Raw genomic sequence first — 18,111 nt, 5'->3', positions numbered from 1 at the left:
CACCAATTAACACCTTCCAGTATAACAATACCTTCATCCCATCTCTCCCCATTCTCTCAACAGCTTAACATATTGGCACCCTGAATGACTTCTCTCCCAGACAGCAGACAAACAGTGGTAACATAGAGGGGAGAGAGGAATGAAGGCGTGCACAGTGCCCTAGCATGATAAGAGACAGCACAAAGAACTAGCAGTTATAAAATCTTATATTAGAATAAGAAATGAGGACTTGAGACAGTCAAGAAGGTGAAACTAGTCTGGAGAAATATTTTTTACTTGGCCTCAAAACACTTTTGCGTGTGCAGTTTCCCAGCTATAAGCTGAGAAGATATTTTAGACTGACCTTTCACCAAATACAGTACTTCTGTAGGAAGAAAAGCCATAGGAACAAACTAAACGAGGAGAGGATTAAAAAAACCCTTCAAATTTTCTTCAGAATAAATAAGTAATAAAGAAAAATAAGCTCTTGTGCTTAAGTTACTTCTTTAACTTCTTGTGTAAATGTAGGTTTGCAAACTTAACCACATGCATTAGTTTTTCATTACAGAGGAACATAAGACTGTTCCGAAAGCACTCTGTATTCAGTGTATGGATTGGGTACCACACAGAGCTGCAGTCAGCTCTAGTTAACAAACAGGGAACATCCCAAAGCAAAAACTTTGGTTTCAGCTGGGACGCTGATTCCAGTGAGTGCAGCATAAATTCGGACTACATCGACTTGAACCCACTGGACTTGCTCCGAATTTACACCACTGTGACTGAATACAGACAGGGAGAGGAAAGGGGCAAAAGCTTCTGGTTTATTCAATACACTGCTTTATTACAGTGATAGGACTGTGGATGTGAGACTCCCCGGATTAAAGCAAAGCCACATTTGTGGGCCAGCAACATCTATTAGATCAGCAGCCACAACTGGAAAAAGCAAACAGCTTCTGGATTCAGAGCTGGTTGGGGGGGGTTGCGTTGGGGTTTTTTTATCCCTTCCAGAACTTGTGCTACCATTTAATACAATAAAAAAATTATCCTTGCAGTAAAAGAAGGCTAATTACCCTGCACGGTGACACTGCCCATCTACCTTAAGATTCAGCTGGAGGGGTAGCTGCAGTTTGGGCACATTCCCAACAGGGAGAACCCTCAGGCTTTGCTTCTCACCAGAGCCCGGGAAGGACGGCTGCTGGGAAAGGAGCAGTAATCCCAAACCGGCTAAGCCGGGCTGCCTTCCACCACAGCCCAAGGGCCTTTGCCTCCAACATTGAAATGCTAATCCGACTTTGTAAACCCATAAACAAAAACAAAGAAGAGGACACAAGAGGTAAAAAGCCTCCCTGAACTCCACCCCCAAGCCGAATCTCCCGCATTCAGGCTCTGTCCTACGAGCATGATTTTACCCACAGGAGTGGGTCCCACAAGCTCCCACATCAAAATCGCTCGCAGGCAGCATCTTTATGGTCAGATGCATTTAAATGGCCACTTCCAACCACACACTAGAATACCCTTTGTTTCAGGAATCTCCTCAGAAAGCAGCTTTTTACTGCAATAACAGGCCAGGCACAGACTCGCCAGCCTTACTTATTGCCTTTTTACAATAGGACACCATCAAATATTAATAATACTAAAACCTAACTGGCTTCTGCAGCTGGACTCGAGCTTGACCCTGCATGTGCTGAAGGCACCTTCCCTGCCTCCCCCAAACCCACACTATTAAGACCTACGCCTGCCCACTGGCTCACAAAATGGGGGTAGCTCCTTCCCAGAGACCCCAGCTAAGAGTCAGATGTGGGTACCACAGCTCTGGGCCTGCCACAGGATAGTGTGGGCCGTGTAGGAAGGACAGCAGGGGTTAGCTGGTGGGGAGAACAGGTCCGATGGCTTCCCTTGGAAGGAACTTCCCTTGCTTAGGGAAATCGTGAATGCACCATCCCTGACAGTGTTCAAGGCCAGGTTGGACAGAGCCTTGGGTGGCATGGTTTAGTGTGAGGTGTCCCTGCCCATGGCAGGGGGGTTGAAACTAGATGATCTTAAGGTCCTTTCCAACCCTAACTATTCTATGATTCTATGACAATGACAAATCCCTGGGATCAGTAGACGCTTGCAATCCCAAGGCTCGCTGCCCCTCCTCTTGGCTTACTCTGCACTCCTTTCCAACCCTGTCTGCATACCTGCATTTGTAGAGTCAACACTGGAAATCATTTCTCACCAGCAGATACTCTCTACCAGAGGGAGCATCGCAACCATCCAATTACCCCAAAGCTGCTTTTTTGTTTCCCATCCTCCCAGCTTTCTTCCATCTCCTGGCCTGTTTTTGCAGGCATTTCGAGCTGCCCATGATGTGGAAGTCAGCTTTCAAAGACAAAGCAGTGGCTCACATATTTATCCCTCTGCTGAGAACCAGCTGACTCCAAGGGCACTGCTGCTTCCATTGATCTCGAGGGGAGGACGGATCCAGCAACACGGACCACAGGGGAGGGGAAAGCTGTTCTGCAGTTCCTCACTGGGGTAGCTGAAGCCAGCCATGGTTAACTCAGGCCAGAAGGTCCAAGGGCTTTTCTCTGCCAAGTTTAGTTCTGGATGACAGTGAAATGTGCTTAATTTGACAGTTTCATTTTAACATGTATGGGCAAAGTCTAGAAGGAGACAGTGGCAGCAGCAAGAGAACAGGATTGGATTATTATAAGGTTTCCTGTTGCCTCAACCCAAGCGCTCAGTACTAAAAAAAATGTACAAAAAAATTACAGATGCTGACTCTTCATCCTAGCAATGAAATAACTGAACAGTGTCTTCAACACCATAGCAATACTCTCACACGTTATAAAAATTACCCTTTCACTATAAATGTCAAGCTCCGTGCCACACCTCCAGCATTACAGAAGCTGAAAGCTTGGGCACAGCATCGCTGCTGGAAAACACAGAGAAACTTTCTGCTTATTACCCTTTTCACATTTTTGTTTTTAAATCTACAATAAAGGAAAGTAATGGCACTGATATGATTTCTGTGCCCTTCTCAATCTATAGGAAATACACTTAATCCTGTGAGCATGCGCAAAATGCAGTTCCTCAAGCTGCCACTGAAGCAGTAGGGAGAAAGAGGTGGTCAACAAGTTTAAGTAGTGGAATGCTGTCAAACACATGGAAACAACCTGGCTTATTTGGGGCTGTGTGCCACTGGGGACAGGGGAAAAGAATGCTTCAAAGGTACATGAGAACATCTTCTGGCCTCTGCTTGACTGCATCTCCTGAAGAACTGCAAATGCATCTTTCTTCACTAATATTTTGCTCTTCATTAGGTGATACAAAGCCAACAGCTGGTGCCTGGGCACCAACTTCCATAAGCCTGATACATTCTCTAGGCTATGCGGAGACAAAATGTTTTGGTAGAGCACTGCCAGACATACTGATCACCCACCAGGCACACAATGTCAACTGAACTGGAAGGTATAATAGCATGCCATCTTCTCCTCTTCAGGATCCTGGTGAGAAAAGACCACCCTGGCAGTCCAGCACTGGCTACCTCCTGATCATCACCTCCTTCTGCTCACAGTCCCCCACCTTGGGGAAGCAGCCCTCTCTATTTCACACAAGTGCACCCTAGGCACGCAGGGCAGTGAAGGGTTAATTTAATTAGTTCTCTGTGTGCTCAAAGAATTACAGGCAACTTCATTTAATTATTAAGTAGCCAATCAGGTAATCTCTGTATCTGATTAGCACGCTAATGAAATAATGTCTTCCAGTTCAAAGCTGTCATTCCAATCAGAAGACAGCCCTTCAGCTAGAAGGAAAAGCTAGCCAGGTTTCCATGGGCTCAAGCTTTGGATTTTGGAGAGAAGATGGGAGCAGGGAGTGGAAACCATTTTGCCTTCCCTCTTGTTGTCTCTGCCTCTGCACAGAAGAGCACAGATCCTCCTTCCAGACAGGCAGGCATATTGATTCCAGAGAGGCTCCCTGATGTTCCAGGCAAGTGTCCTGTGTCACCACCACCTCGTGTCCCTTCTCCCATGCTCCCAGATGCTCAGGAAGACTCCAGGGGACCAGAGCCTGGGGAGCGCCAGGCTGTTAGCATATCGCCCAGGCACTGCCAACGGAGAGATCTGCTAAATATGTGGGGCATGACTGTGCTATGGTCCACATGGGAGAAGAGTCACACAGCAAAGCCATTATAGCACTAAGAGGAAGCCAGAAACCCTCCTCCCTCCCCCACGCCATGCTCTGCTCCTGTGTCATATGCAGTTATTTCCAGCCTGGGGAAAAGTGCAAGGCGGCAGCTGTCACACGAGGCAAGGACTTGCCCCTTTTAAACAGGGATTTCAGGACTAAATGACCCATTACAATTAACACAGCTGCAAGAACTGGGACACTTCCACACAGGCAGAGAGGGGCTTTGGGAGTGGGGGAGGAAAAGAGGAGACAAGAAGAGGGGTTAGGATCATACTTCCAAGATCTGGCGTGGAGTCTTCCACCCTTCTGCTTTTTAAGTTATAGCTCAGCTGTCCTCTTCCAACTGCTACCACTCAGTCTAAGCCCAGGGAGACAGCCCAGCCCAAGCCTGCCACACAACCTCCTCCATCAGCTCCTTACTTATACGACTGTTCCTCAGAAACTCCCTTTCGCAAGGAGCAGCGCCAGCTACTCCACTTTTGCATTGCTTTTTGCATAGCTGCTAACCTTAAATTAGTTAGCCCAGGTTTATCAGAGGAGCTGCAGCAGGATGTGGTTCAGCACAACTAAACCATCCCAGCGTTTATCCGAGGACCCCGGCAGATATTGCTGTCCAAGCTCAAGCCTGTGCTGCTGCATCCGTACTTCTGCGCATCCTCTACTGCCGGTTTAAATGCTAACTCAGCTTCAATAGCCGCAGCTGACAGCATGCCTTTGCATTTCCAAGCGCTAGATCACCTTCCCAGTGGGTGATGCTTCCACTCTCCCAGCACATTTCTCAGGAAAAGGCTCCAGGATGCACACACCAAGCAGCACTAGTTTTGTTCCAGCCACCAAGCTGAAAACAAATACAGAGCAGATCCCGAGAGGAAGCAGGAAAATTGCGAGCAACCCCCAGGCAGCCAGCTGCCTTTCTACGAGAACATTTAAGTCTTGATGTTTTTTGTTGACTCTTTTCTTCTCTGGTCATATCCCATGAACAAGAAAGAGCACTGCTGAGAGAGAAGGCGTATCTCCCTCCCTTCTCTCTGCTGACTACAGCCATTCCAAGTGAAGCAAACCGGTTAGATCAAGAAATTCAGGCTTGGACAGCACAATGAAGCATCCACTAATAATCAATCCCTTCACAGCAGCCTTCCTGCCAACTGGCTACGGACTAGGCAACGATTATAAATTGTAATTACTTCCCCAAGGAAAACCAACACAACATCATATGGCTGTCTATGTTCAACCTCTAATTCTGAAGCCAGTCCCACTTACAAAAAAAGTCAAGTCTTTCTAACGGCCTGTCCCAGAGACCTCAGCCCTGAAATCCAAAGCTGGGTTCATCCCATTGCATGTCTCACCAGTCACAAAAAAACACCCCAAAAGTGATAAAACTTGTATCATTAAAGTTAGCAGAAAACTCACCAACTGCCAAGGGGGCGAGTTTATTGCCTACAAAGATACATTGTCATCTCCATGCTTCTGGCATTTTACTGCCACGGGAAGCTCATAGAGGACAACCTGCCACAGCAAAGCTGCCCCAACACTTACTAACCAGGACACAGACGCAATTTGAGCCCGACTTAAGCTCAAGCAACTGAAGCGGCCACCTGGGGACCCACATTCCTTGACAGCCCTGCACATTCCAGTCCCCTTATCCCTCAGCCCCGAAACCAGGTCAGGGAGGCACAGCATGACCTGATCTCCACCTCTGATAGCACCAAGCCCTGTCCCATCCCACTCTTGTCACAGTCAGGCCACATGCGACACCTCCCCCCTGTGCCAAGACGCACAGAGCAAGGATACAGATACCCATCCACGCATGCGAAGGGACTCCCTCTCAATGCCATGGCTATTTGTGGATCAGTCATCATCCAAAACTTCTCAAAAGGAGAAAGCCCAGGCATTTGGCAGGTCAGCGCTTACTACAGCGAGTAGTTTGTTTAGCCGAGGGACTCGTAACACCCTCCCATATTACACAGTGCCCTTTACGGGATGCCACAGCAGCTGGAATCAGCTCCCTTCCCACATTCCTTAATAAGCACTACCATTGGAGAGCAGGGTGGATGCAGGGCATCAGCTGCAGTTAATCATAACTGAGAGCTGGGCTCCCTTTCCTCATGCTCGTGGCACTATCTGCAGTCTAAGAATATCCAGCACCACCCACCCTGCTGGGGCAGGGGGAGTCAAGTGGTCCGAGCTCACAGGCATCACAGGTCTTCCTGTTACAGGAGACTTTCACTCTGCCTCCCCCAAGCAGTAGCCTTCAGCGGGGCCCCTCGATAGCTGGTTGAGATCCTACAGATCATGGAAAGATAATCCATTGCACTACTAATGCACTACTGCAGCTGTCCATGGAGAAAATCCCCTTTCAACCAAAAAAAAAAAAAAACCAAAACCCTCAAGCCCTTTGATCCTCTCCAACACACAATTATCTTAAGGGCAAAACAGTCTTCTGTGCCTCGGCACCTTGTATCAGGCTGAAAGAAAGGAAATCGAGACTGCTATTCCCTGTTTATTCTACATGGCTGCCCTGTCCAACCAGGCAAGCTGCTCCAGCCTCTTCAGCACAGGCAAGCAAACGCTGACGGATAGATAGATACCTGCATTGCTGAGTGATCAGAGCCTAAGAGAAACTTTTGTGTGGAAATGGTTTGGGCTTTTTTAAAAAAGAAAAGCCTGAATCTCTAAGAAAGGTGATAAAATTCTGCACTTTTTTGGTTTTGTGCAAGACTGTCAGCTACAGTGAAGTTTAACTGATTTCAACTGCGTGTTCAGGTCTGACTTGGGAAGCAACGATTTAAAGGGCCGCCATCAACTCCAGTGTGACTTTTTCCTATCCAGAACATAAACAAGAAATTAGCAAGCCAGGATATAGTACCAAAAAGGAACCCCAACCCCCTCTTACAAAGGCCTATGAGGGTCTTTCCCCTGGTGCCCCCCTCGCTACATGGCCTCTTGCTACCTGCACAGTCTCACTCCACCTGCTACCCAGGGCTGCCGTGCGATAAGCATTTTTTTCAGCAGAAGTGTCAGCTATAAAAAGCCCTTCCTTTCCCTTCCCCTCCCCGCTGCTTGTTTCCATTCCTGTGTCACCGCTTCAATCATGCTGGTACAACCCTTTCGTGGGGCTGCGGAGGGAGCCGGCTGAGGGAACCAACCGCTCCTGGTCAGACATAGCTCACTTGAAGGAAGAAAGAGTTGCGGTTTTTAATCTGGGTGAGCAGTTTTACTGCCATCCACGATGGGTGGCAGGAGCTGCCGTGGGAAGGTGGCTTGCGAATTGATGTCCTCGGGTTGGTTGCACCAGACACTGCTTGTGAGTCCACACTAACACCACAAGGAAAATGGCCATGGGATGCCAAACTCTCCAGTGGAGGATACAAAAAGGCATGGGAAAAAAGTCACTTCTCTTGACGCCCTGAAATCCTATTCGTTTTGGAGGCACAGGCAGCTACACTTTATATAGGGATTTTTAGAAAATGCATCTAAAAATCCCAACCAAGCACTACTCCTTGTACACATTTATCCATCAGTCATCCATTAATAAGTTTTGAATTCTTGGCTGACTCAACCAAAAGCAACAGGAGTGCTGGAGTCTTGGACACACAGTTTCTATAGACAGTGCTCACAATACTTGGCTCCTGCAACCGTCCCAAACATGTTTACATGCCAATGCACACATGTGGCCTGGAAGCTGCATGGGACATGATGTGATCTTTGCAAGAGAGGGATGCAGAAAAGGGAAGTAAAGAGAAACACTGAGAAAAGCGAGATGCGGGGACATGAAGGGCTGCCATTCTCCATGTTCAGACTGGGAATCCTTCTGAAACCAGGACTCACTTTTACTTGCAAGTAAAATGTAGTTTGCATTTGAAAACACATTTCACTTCTACAGAGTGCCTTTAATGTTACTTACTCAGGAGTCATGAAGCAACTTATGTGCTGGACCAATAAGGCCTATGTGAGATCTTAGAATACCAGAGGAATGCACAGAAGGGGTCTTGCTTTCTGGTTTTTTGTTGTTTGTTTGGGTTTCTTTTTATTTTTTTTTTTCCCTTATGTTTCAGCATTTGAACCTTCCCAGCACACCAGAAGAGGGAGCCTTTGGCTCCTCTCCCATGCTCATTTGTTTTATATTAGCAACAATGACAAGCTCTATTAAGAGGCAAGCTCTAAGTGAACTCTCACCCTTCACCTCCTAAAACAAACAAAACACCCAAGCAAGAAAAAAAATCAAAACCCACAACCCTCTTCGCCTTGTGTTATGGACGTATAAATATTTTTGCCTCCACACAACTCCCTGTGTACAGTGCTCACCAGAAATGAGAAAGCGAGCTCTACCTTCCAAACCCTTTGGTCGTGCAAAGCTCCAGCCCCTTTTGGGCAGGCTTAGCTGGAAAGCAAGAGCCAGAGAAGTAACAGTTTTCCAACAAGGAGGAAAAAGGCTCTGCGGAGCTCCTTTTACACCACCAGCCCCAGCAACCAGAACTAAGCTAAGGCTAGAGTTTCAGGAGCCACAGCGGGTTGACCCGGCAGCTTCTGGACACCAAAAGCAGGAGGTCCTGCTCCTACCAGAAGACTAAAACCCAGCAAAAGCCCCGCCAGGACCCAGGAAGCAGATAACAGTCAGAAGCCTGAAGAAGGGCCTGAAAGGGACCATGGTCTTCTGGCAGCTCCCAAAACCAGAGCTTTGGGTGTTACTGCTCCCTTGGCAAAGCATGTGCTCTCCCTCCCACCAGGCTGCATATGCTAGCTTGAGCACACTGATGTGAAAACCAACAGACTCCCAGCACTATCACCCTGTCACTGAACCAAGCTACATTAATATAAGGAAGAGCTGAACCAGTGTAAGTACATCTAAGGTGGAGAGCTTGCACTGCTTAAATCAGATCAGTACCAAAACTACATTAAACTGGTGGTCTGATCTGAGGCAGAGGTGGCCTGAGGACCATAATGCCCCTTATGTTTCACATTGTTTAGTATCATTAACTTTACATACTGCCTTCTCCAGCCAGCCGTCAGCAGTCCTACCCTGGATGATAACAGTAGCTTTGCTTTTTCGCTGGAAATCTGATGTTTTAGCTAAGCATTTATATATAAAAGAGATATAAAGAGTTTGTCAAGAAGTTGAGCCAGCTCTGAAAGGAGTTGCCACGTTGGGCTGTGAGGCCACCTCCAAGCAAAGCAAAGACCCTGACTGCCTTCAGCCCATACTACCAAGTTATTCCCCCATCTCCAGTAAAGGTGGATTTAAAAGCCCCCCCAGAAAAGCAGGGAAATGTGTACTCTTGCAGCAAGCAAAGCTCAGGAACACCACTTTCCCCCCCATCAGCTGTTTTCTTTTCCTCACACAAAAGGCTGCAAACCCCTCCTAATTGCAGGAGCCCTCCACCTAACAGACCCTGCTCTCCGGGCCCTCCTCCCCAGAAACTGGGGGAGAACTGGGGCACAATAGGAAGGAGCCCGGCTAAAGGGAATAGATCTGTTAAATTAACGCATTTTCTGTCAACCAAATCAGCTGCCCCTAGTGCTATTGTTGGTGAAACAATGGAGACCCCAGGAATGGGCACCCATTAAAAGGAACAAGCCTGCTGAAAGGATACACTCTGAGGCACAGCCTTGTGTGTTTAACAGGATTCTCTACTGTAAGGAAGGAGGAATCACTAGGCTGCATTGTTCCCACCACCACAGCAGATGCTGTTGCTTCTGGTAACGAGGAGGGGAGAAAAAAATAAGGAAAAAATAATTTCGTATCTACCTACACTGAGGTTTACCGGATAAACTTTTTAATTCGGGAAACTTTTAACTCCCTGGCTGTTGTCACTTCTGCCTATAGCCCTTTTCTTGAGGAGATTTTTGCCTGAAAGAAGTCTATGAAAGCATCCATTGCCATTACAAAAGTTAATTCTTCACCCTTCATGCAGGCACTTAACAGATGCCAGGGGCAGAATGGCACAGCTCTGCCGGCATTATTCCCTGGGAGAGAAAGACGGCAGTTAAGCAGGTCTACATATAAAGCTGCAACACTTTAAAGGTGTTACTTTTAGCTGGTTTGGTCAGAGCAAATTCCAAAAGGAAAGAACTTTTTGAGGCCTAATTTAGATGCACTATGCAGTAGTTTACATCAGCTGCATTGAATCGGTACAGGTTTGTGGTACTGGAGTCTCTGTAAACAAAGCAGACTGCAAAGTCATATTAAAGCTACTACACAAAACATTTTTTTTTTCCTCCAAGCACGGGAAGATTTGCAGATGATTTTAAGTTGTTTTTTAAACAAGTTCAGCTTAAACCATTAAACTTGTGGGTTCACAAACACTTCAGCTAACACCAGACATGACTTTCAGAGTCAGCTCCACTAATGGAAGAAGTAACTGCTACCAACCCCGATGTACTCCATCCAAATCTCCAAAACTCTTATCGTGTTCCTCTTTCTTCTGCCTTCGACTGCTACAGTCATTCCACAACTCCCCTGTCACCTAACTCGGATCCTTTCAAAATGTTGCTGTCAAAATAACCTTCCTTATCCATTGTTCAGACGTCTTTTGGCTTTCGTGCAGTCACTTCTTGTTTCTTTTCATAGGCTTAAGATAATGTTTTAACCCACATATCAGCCTCCTGAACTACCTATTCCTTCTTTTTGTATCCAATTACACTAGACTGTCATTATATAAAATGTAAACACTTGTTAAAAAGTTTAAGATCTACAGTTGGCAAAGATGTGACTTGCATTTGAAATGGAAACTGATATAATGCTTTCCAATTTGCAGACCACTTGAAACAACAGCTCTGAGAAGTATCTCTCTGCCTCCCCCTCCATTAATCTCAATGAACTCTAGAGCCCAATACTGACATGTAGAGTGTTAATGATTCTATTATGAACAGAATAACTAAGGCAGCAAAAGTTGAAGATCAGCAAAGTAAGAACTGCAGCTGGAACAGATGTGGGGAGAGGGATGGGGTACTGCTGAAGCACCTATACCAAATAGTGGATGGGACAGGTAGAAAAAACAGTAAAAACGGTACTAACCCTCCATTTCATTTTGTTTTTCAAACTTGATTTTCAAACAACAAACACCCTGTTCATGCCCTCTTCTCTGGTGAAGCTGATGTTGCCTGTGAGAAGCACAACCACTAGAGCGGCTGGTGTATAACCCAGATTCACACAGAGGTCCAGAAACAGGTCTCTCCACACAATGGGGCCAACACTTTTTCTTTTCAGTATGTCCGAAGTCCATCATTTTTCCATCACTGCTTATTCGACATACAGCACCTCTCCATGCACTGCCAATTACTATACCTTTCCTCAGACAATGAGCTCTTTCTAGATCCAGGTCCTTTGTACAAGAGTGAAGTTTTAGTGAGAACTGTTGTTTTGCTCATTTCGGGCAGCCAATACCCCCTTCCACTTTAACATTGCCACCAACAACAGGCAAAGGGCAAGAGGGATGAACATCCTACGCCATTCTACTGAAAAACCATTTAAACCAACTCAGACTTCCCCTCTTACGAGTAGAGCTGAGCTACACGAATTCACTGATATTTTTGTCAGCTTGCAGCACCTACTTGTTGCATTGATCTTTATTAGATTCTAAATTCTTCCGATCAGAAACTGCCTGGCCATCTTAGTTATCATACAACATGTAGACACTGTACATGCTACTGTGATACAGACAATAATGCAGCCCCAGACCAGAATAGCTATAGAGGGGTGAAGCCTTAGTGCTGTGCCATTAACCCCATACAAACCACTGACAGAACAGGAAGGTTGTGCTGTTTTGGTGTCATGGATCACAAGGGAGGAACCTGGATGGCACAGAGCAAGGAGCTCCAGAGTAATTCCAGCAGAAACTAACATGACAGGACAGGGGAGGTCAAAGCATGCTCAGCCATCCTGTCCACACTAGGAAAAATTCTAACACATTTAGAGATTAGCATGTTAAAAAAAAAAAAAAAAAAAAAAAAAAAAAAAAAGCCAACAGGTTTTTTTGCCTTTAAAACTGTATCTGGTTTGCACAGATAGAAGAAACTCTGTTCTTTGCTCTCTCCTTCAGATGGCCACAGCACAGATCTCCCTCTCTCCACACTCTTCCTCCTCCTGGGAGACCCATGGGAGCAGTAGCAGTTGCTGGTTTTGTAACAGCCACATCATAATCCTGACAGAAAGAGCCTGTTCAAGAACCAGCAGGGCAGATACCACACTATAGGAGGAAAAAGGTGCACAGGAGCAGCAGTGCCCTGCCTGTGGGCCGGAGGAATGTACCTAAAGGTAGAGCCAGAGACCGAAGTGCTAGAAAGGGGCAAGAGGCAAGGAAAAGCATCTTAAAGCCATAGTGAAGTTAACAGCAGAGGCAATTTGCCCAAAGGCGCTTTTAAAAACCACAGGAAAAGATTTATGTTTTCCCTGTGTAATGTGGCTTTGCCCCCTTTTCCAAATAAACTAAGTTAACAACGTTTTGACTATTTTCAAGCGTGTTCTGGAAAGTCACCTCCCCTCGACCTACCCAGGCAGAAGTTCCTAAATGTTTTAGCCCACATCTCCTGGGAGCACATGCCAAAGAGCTGGGTGGCCACGCCACGCTGGCTTCTGTCCAGTGTTTTCAAGTTGCACTGAAATACGGTTGAAAACGTTAAATATTCCCCTAGTATTTTCGGTGCAAACAATCTCTACAGCTGCCAAGAAGGTATTTCAGTTGCAGAGGGGAGGGCACACGGCCAGGAGACACTTTGTCACAAGAGGTGTCCCACATTACAGTCGAGACTTGAAGAGGGAAACAAATCACTTCCTATCATCACCTGCACTAACTTGACTATGGAAAGCATCCTTTCTGTCCATCAAGGCAATGCCTCCCAAAAAAATGATGAATGTGTTCCGTACAGCCAGACCTTCTGCTGGAGTACTGTTAGAGCAGGGAAGGACAAACCCACTCGACGCAGGTTTTACAAACCGTCAAGAAAGAAGCCACATCATCCAAGCCAACACAACTAAAAGCCCACTTCTGAAGTGGCGTGGAAGTTTTATACAGCAGATGGCTGACAAGGCAGCCATTTAAAAGGGGAGGAGGATAAAAAAAAGACAAGACCTACCCCAGAAGGCAGAAGTGCTCTCTGCCATCCTCACAGATGCACGTGAGATCACGGCGTGAAGCCGAACATGTCTCAGAGCACCCGCTCCTGGCCCACTGAACTTTTGACCCGCTGGCAGTAGCTGAACCCCTCCTGAGCCCATCGCCGGGTGATGCTGCAGCAGAGGTTTGAAAAGAGGAGCCCTGTGCCTTGTCAGGCGCCTGCATCTGCTGGAGCCAGCATGGGGGCTGGCTGTGCCCACCCCCTCCCCGAACAATGCCCAGAGCCCGGCGTGATGGATGCGCTTCTTTCTTTCAGTTTCAGACACCCCTACCCCGTAGTCTCTGGCTACACACTGGTCCAGCAACAAGAAAAACAAAACATCTGCTACCCAGGTTTCTGACATCCAGCTGCTGATGGCAGCCCTGCATCTGGAAGCTTCACTTTCTTTCGGGCCAATAAGTAAAGGGAGAAAGGTTTGCATTTGAAAAGAAAAAAAGGACAGCTCAGTGCTTCTTCTCTGCACTAAAGCCCCAAACTTCTCAAATACCACTAGCAAATCTGCTTGGCACAGGGAGGATGGGTCCAGATGGCCTATCATTGCAGAGACTCCCTGCTAGCTATGGGCAGACCCACCAGAAGAAAAATACATCGGTTGTGGGGGGGAGAAAAACAAGTAAATAACTATAGCTTTAAAAAGAAAACACAACAATACACCAAAACATACTGGAAGATTGGGTTTTGTCTGGTTCGGGAACCTACAGAGACTGTAGCAGTGAAACCATAACCACACTGCCTGCTAAAACTGGAGGGAAGGAGGGAGAGAGCAAGGAGGGGATATTTATTACAAGCAGAATTAAAGTTTGTTTAAAACTTTCACTTGTTGTAACAGTGTTGCAAGAGCTTAGCACCAGGCTCCCCGCTGGAGATACATTAGTATCAGAAAAAGGAAAGAAAGAAAGCCACCAAACTAGGATTTAACTTGAGAGGTGCTCAGTCCTCCTAGAAAGAAGATACCCTCCAAAAGCCAACTGCAGGCAGAGTAAAGCCATCCCTTAGCAATACTGGGCAGAGTCAGACAGACGTTTGCTGTGAAGCTCCAGGAGCCTGGGCATGACCATCCTTCCACGGACACCCTCTGAATTTGAGAGCTCCATTCCTGCTTTCATACACAAGAAAGCAGGTTCACTCAAATCACCTGTTTTACTCTGTAACCAAATGGACCCAGGTACTAACCCCGGGTTACCCATGAAGGGCAGTAACTTCTCAAACAGCTTGCACTTTGCCACAAGCACCCATCCCATGATAACCAAAGCTAAAGCAACAAAATGTCATTTGCACATGAGCACAGTTTCAATTTTTGATGGCTGGGTAGCGGTTTATTTCCTTCCATTATTTGCCTTGAGTCCTAGAGTTTCCCATAAACCCCTAGAAAAGCCACCTCCATTTTATTCAGATACCCCTGAAACTTAAAGCCCATCTTGGATGTAGCCAGCATGGGAACTGGCACTATTAGGTCCAAGCCCAAGGAAGAAACCTTCCCTATGCAGCCAAATAAAGTACAAACCAAAGAGTAGTACTCTTAGAAAAAAAAAAAAGGGGTAAGAGCCACCACTGGCAAGCTCTTTGTGCACAGCATCGTGCCCAGATATCCCCAAAACCAGCTGTGAAATGGAAACAACTAAGCCATGCAATGGGTAACAATATGGTGAGCTTCAAGGAACAGCAAGTTTTGAAACCGTCTGCACCAGGCTCCTTCACATTTTGCCAAGAATGGAGATGTACTCCACGTGCCTGAAGACACTGAGTTCTGACAGCCACATCTGTCCTCTCGCAGCATCCCACTTTTAACTTCGATTCCCACTGTCCCTCGGGCCAACACCATCCTTCCAAGCCTGTTCCTGCCAAGCCATCCATGCACACCAAGGTGGTTTTGGGGGCAACGTTTTCTATGTGCTGCTTCTGTGATCTGCAACACCCCCAGCACCAACCCGCATGCACTCCTCCTCACCCTGGGCATCCCTTCCCCCCTCCCCAAAAAAGCAACTTCATTTGTTCCGAGTGATGTTAACTCCCACCTCCACTCTAAGCGTGCTCCGAGAAGCAAAGGGGAGCCCACATTTACTTCATTTGTGAAGCAAGCCAGATGCTAATTGCCTCCAAAGGTGAAAGGCTAGTGCCTTGGCTCTTTTATCATTGTAAATTCAGGTTTCTTCAAGACTTTGCGCTGCCGGGCCCGGGGAGCCTCCCCCTTTACTGGTTTGGCATCAATAGGAGGGGGAGGGGAGTTCCCTTTCGCAAGAAGTTGCATCATTGCGAGACCTTATCCCCTCTCAAGATTTCGCACCGCAGAAGGGATTCCCCCTCTTCAGAAATTCACATCCTGCTCGAGGAGTTTTGCTCTTTAGGGCTTTGCGCATCCCATTGAACTTTTAAGCATCTTTGGAATTCGCGTTCACGGGGCAATTACTGCCTTTAAAGAGAGAAAAAAATAAATACAAACACACGCCGCCACGTTATTCACCCGGGTTTATTGCCAACGCGCTGGCAAGAATAGCTTTTCACAGCAAGCACAAAAGATTTCCTACCAGGACACACTTTGTTTGTAACGTTTGTAGCCGGAGCACAAAATATTTACGGAGCATTAGCCGCGCGCACGAAAGTAAGAACTAAAATAATAATAATAATGAAAAAAAATTACACCACTTCCCCCCAAAAAATCCAAAACCCACACGGGAAAAACGGGCACGAAAGTGAGGAAGCCGAGAGTTTGCCCTACGCCAGGAGCACAGGCGGTCGATTGGTCGGTGGGGAAGGCACCGTCGCTGCCGCGGAGCCGCACAATGCGCAGCGCGGTGCCCCGCGGAGCAGCCCAGCACGCCGGGATGCGGAGAACGACTGCACCTCCAGCCGCCCGCCTCGGCGGCGACCCTCCATACACACACACCCCATCGATGCACCACCACCGGCACCAGCCAGGTGGGGACCGACACCTCCCCTTCAACAAAAGGGACCAACTTGAGCCCAGGCTGAGTGGGCTGGGGAAACCCCCCCACCCTCAACAACAGCCGCGGGGACCCCCGAGGCTAGTGGGGGTCACCGGGCCGGGCCCGCCTCTCGCCGCCACCATTTTGGGCACGGGGGACCCGCCGCCGGCTCCGTGCCGAGCCCGTCCCCCCCCGCCACCTTTGTGCGCGGACACCGGCCCGGAGGAACAATGCGGCCCGGCGGCGGCCGGCCCCGCTCCCCCTGCGGCTGCCCCGCCGGCTCGGGAGCCAGGACTGGGGGGGACTCTGCCCACCACCACCACCACCGCCGCCGCCGCCGCCGCACCAGGACGGGAGCGCCGAAAGTTTGCGAGCGCGCCCGGGACGGACACGGGGAAGTTGCTGCATCTGCCGCAGGCGGAAGGGAGCACCCGCGCTGCATCGCGCCGGGATCCAGCGGCTCACTGGGGCAAAGTAGGGTTGGGGGTGCCGGGGGAGCGGCGCGCGGGAGCCGCCGTGCTGCGGGAGCGCAGCGGGGACGGCGCCGCGGCACGGTAACAGCCCGCGGGCTGGAGCGCGAAGCGACCGTCCGTCGGCTGCCCACCGGCGCGCGCACCGTGCAGGGGAACGGCGTCCGCGGGGCTCTCACCTCGATTTCGAAGTCGGGCAGGCGAAAGGCGGTGCGGAAGAGAGAGCAGAAGTGCGCGATGGCCGGGACTTCCCACCAGGAGCGGAGCTCGTCCAGCGCCACCGCCGCCTCGGGGCCGCCGGTGCCGGCCACGCCGCCGCCGCCGCAGCCGCCGTCCTCCTCCGGGCACATCTCCCGCGGCCGCCGGCCGGCTGCCTGCCCGCCCGCCCGCTCGCTCGCTGCCTCACTCCGCGGGCGGCTGCGTGCCGCCGCCGTTCGGCGCTGCGGCTCCGCCCGCCCCCCGGCGCCACGCCGCTCAGCGGCCGCCCCCCGGCGGCCCCGCGCTGCCCCCTCGCTGCCGACCGCGCATGGGGCGGCTCGGCGCCGGCGCGGGGGCGCTAGGGCCGGCGGGGGCGCTGCTGCCGCTGCCGCCGACCGCCGCCGCTGCGCGGGCCCATCCTCCGCCGCCCGCCCGCGCCCTGCAGGGGAACCGGAGCTCCGCCGGGAACAGATGGGCCAAGGGCGGAACGGGGCGGGGGGGGGAGACAGAGAACGGGACACCCGGAGGGGCGGGGCGCAGGGAGTGGACAAAAGGCGTGAGGGCGGGGTGGGGGCTGCGCGGCCGTGCACGAGGAGGGGGCGGAGCCGGCGCCCATCACAACAACAGGCCCTCGGCGCCCGCCCTGGCACGCCTACCGGGGCGGGGACACCGGCCGAGGGACGAGGCCCGGCACCGTTCCGGTCGCTGCACGGAGTGGAAGCGGCGCCCCGGCCTCGCCTGGGCGGTGCGAGGTGGAGGGAAGAGGTGGCCCGGGCTGAGCCCGTCAGGGAGGTCTTAGAGAACGTCCCTACTGATCGGGGAACCACCGCCCCCATCTTGCGGCATGCTCCTCGCCTCAGGGGTCACCGCCTCAGCCCTTCACTCCGCCCTAGCTCTCGCCTCAGCCCCGGCGGATCTCCCGCTCCGCTCCCCGGGACGCTAGGGACGGCTGTCGGATGCCAGGACACTGCCTCAGCCATGGTGTTGGGCTGCGCCCCAAGCGTTATGGTGTGGTGGGGAGATGCTGGGGCTGGCTCCTGGGGGAATCACTGTCCCTGGAAGTGTTCAAAAGATGTGTAGGTGAAGCCCTCAGTGACATGGTTTAGCGGTGCACTTGATCGTCCTGGGGTAATGGGTGGACTTGATGATCTTGAAGGTCTTTTCCAACCCAGTTGACTGTAATGGTGCAGTGAGGGTAGAACACTCAAGGGTTTGTGTTCCAACTTTGTATTTTTGAGTGAGGGAGCCCAAGT

The 18,111-nt window shown here is 49.8% G+C and overlaps 1 protein-coding gene across 1 annotated transcript in view; it reads right to left on the bottom strand.

The window, feature by feature from the left end:
- The window catches only part of CECR2 (CECR2 histone acetyl-lysine reader), a gene marked incomplete at both ends in the record, with an annotated part of 95,412 nt that extends 78,402 nt beyond the window's left edge, over positions 1 to 17,010 (bottom strand). Inside the window, one exon of the mRNA XM_080609695.1 lies at positions 16,840 to 17,010. Coding sequence (XP_080465821.1) covers positions 16,840 to 17,010 — 171 coding nt within the window. The remainder of the gene's footprint in view (positions 1 to 16,839) is intronic.
- Positions 17,011 to 18,111: the final 1,101 nt, after the last annotated feature.

The sequence above is a fragment of the Psittacula echo genome (assembly GCF_963264785.1).
Source record: "Psittacula echo genome assembly, chromosome: 1".
In the NCBI taxonomy this organism is placed as follows: domain Eukaryota; kingdom Metazoa; phylum Chordata; class Aves; order Psittaciformes; family Psittacidae; genus Psittacula; species Psittacula echo.
The sequence above is the reverse complement of the archived record's forward strand: the minus strand, read 5'-3'. Positions and strand labels throughout refer to the sequence as shown.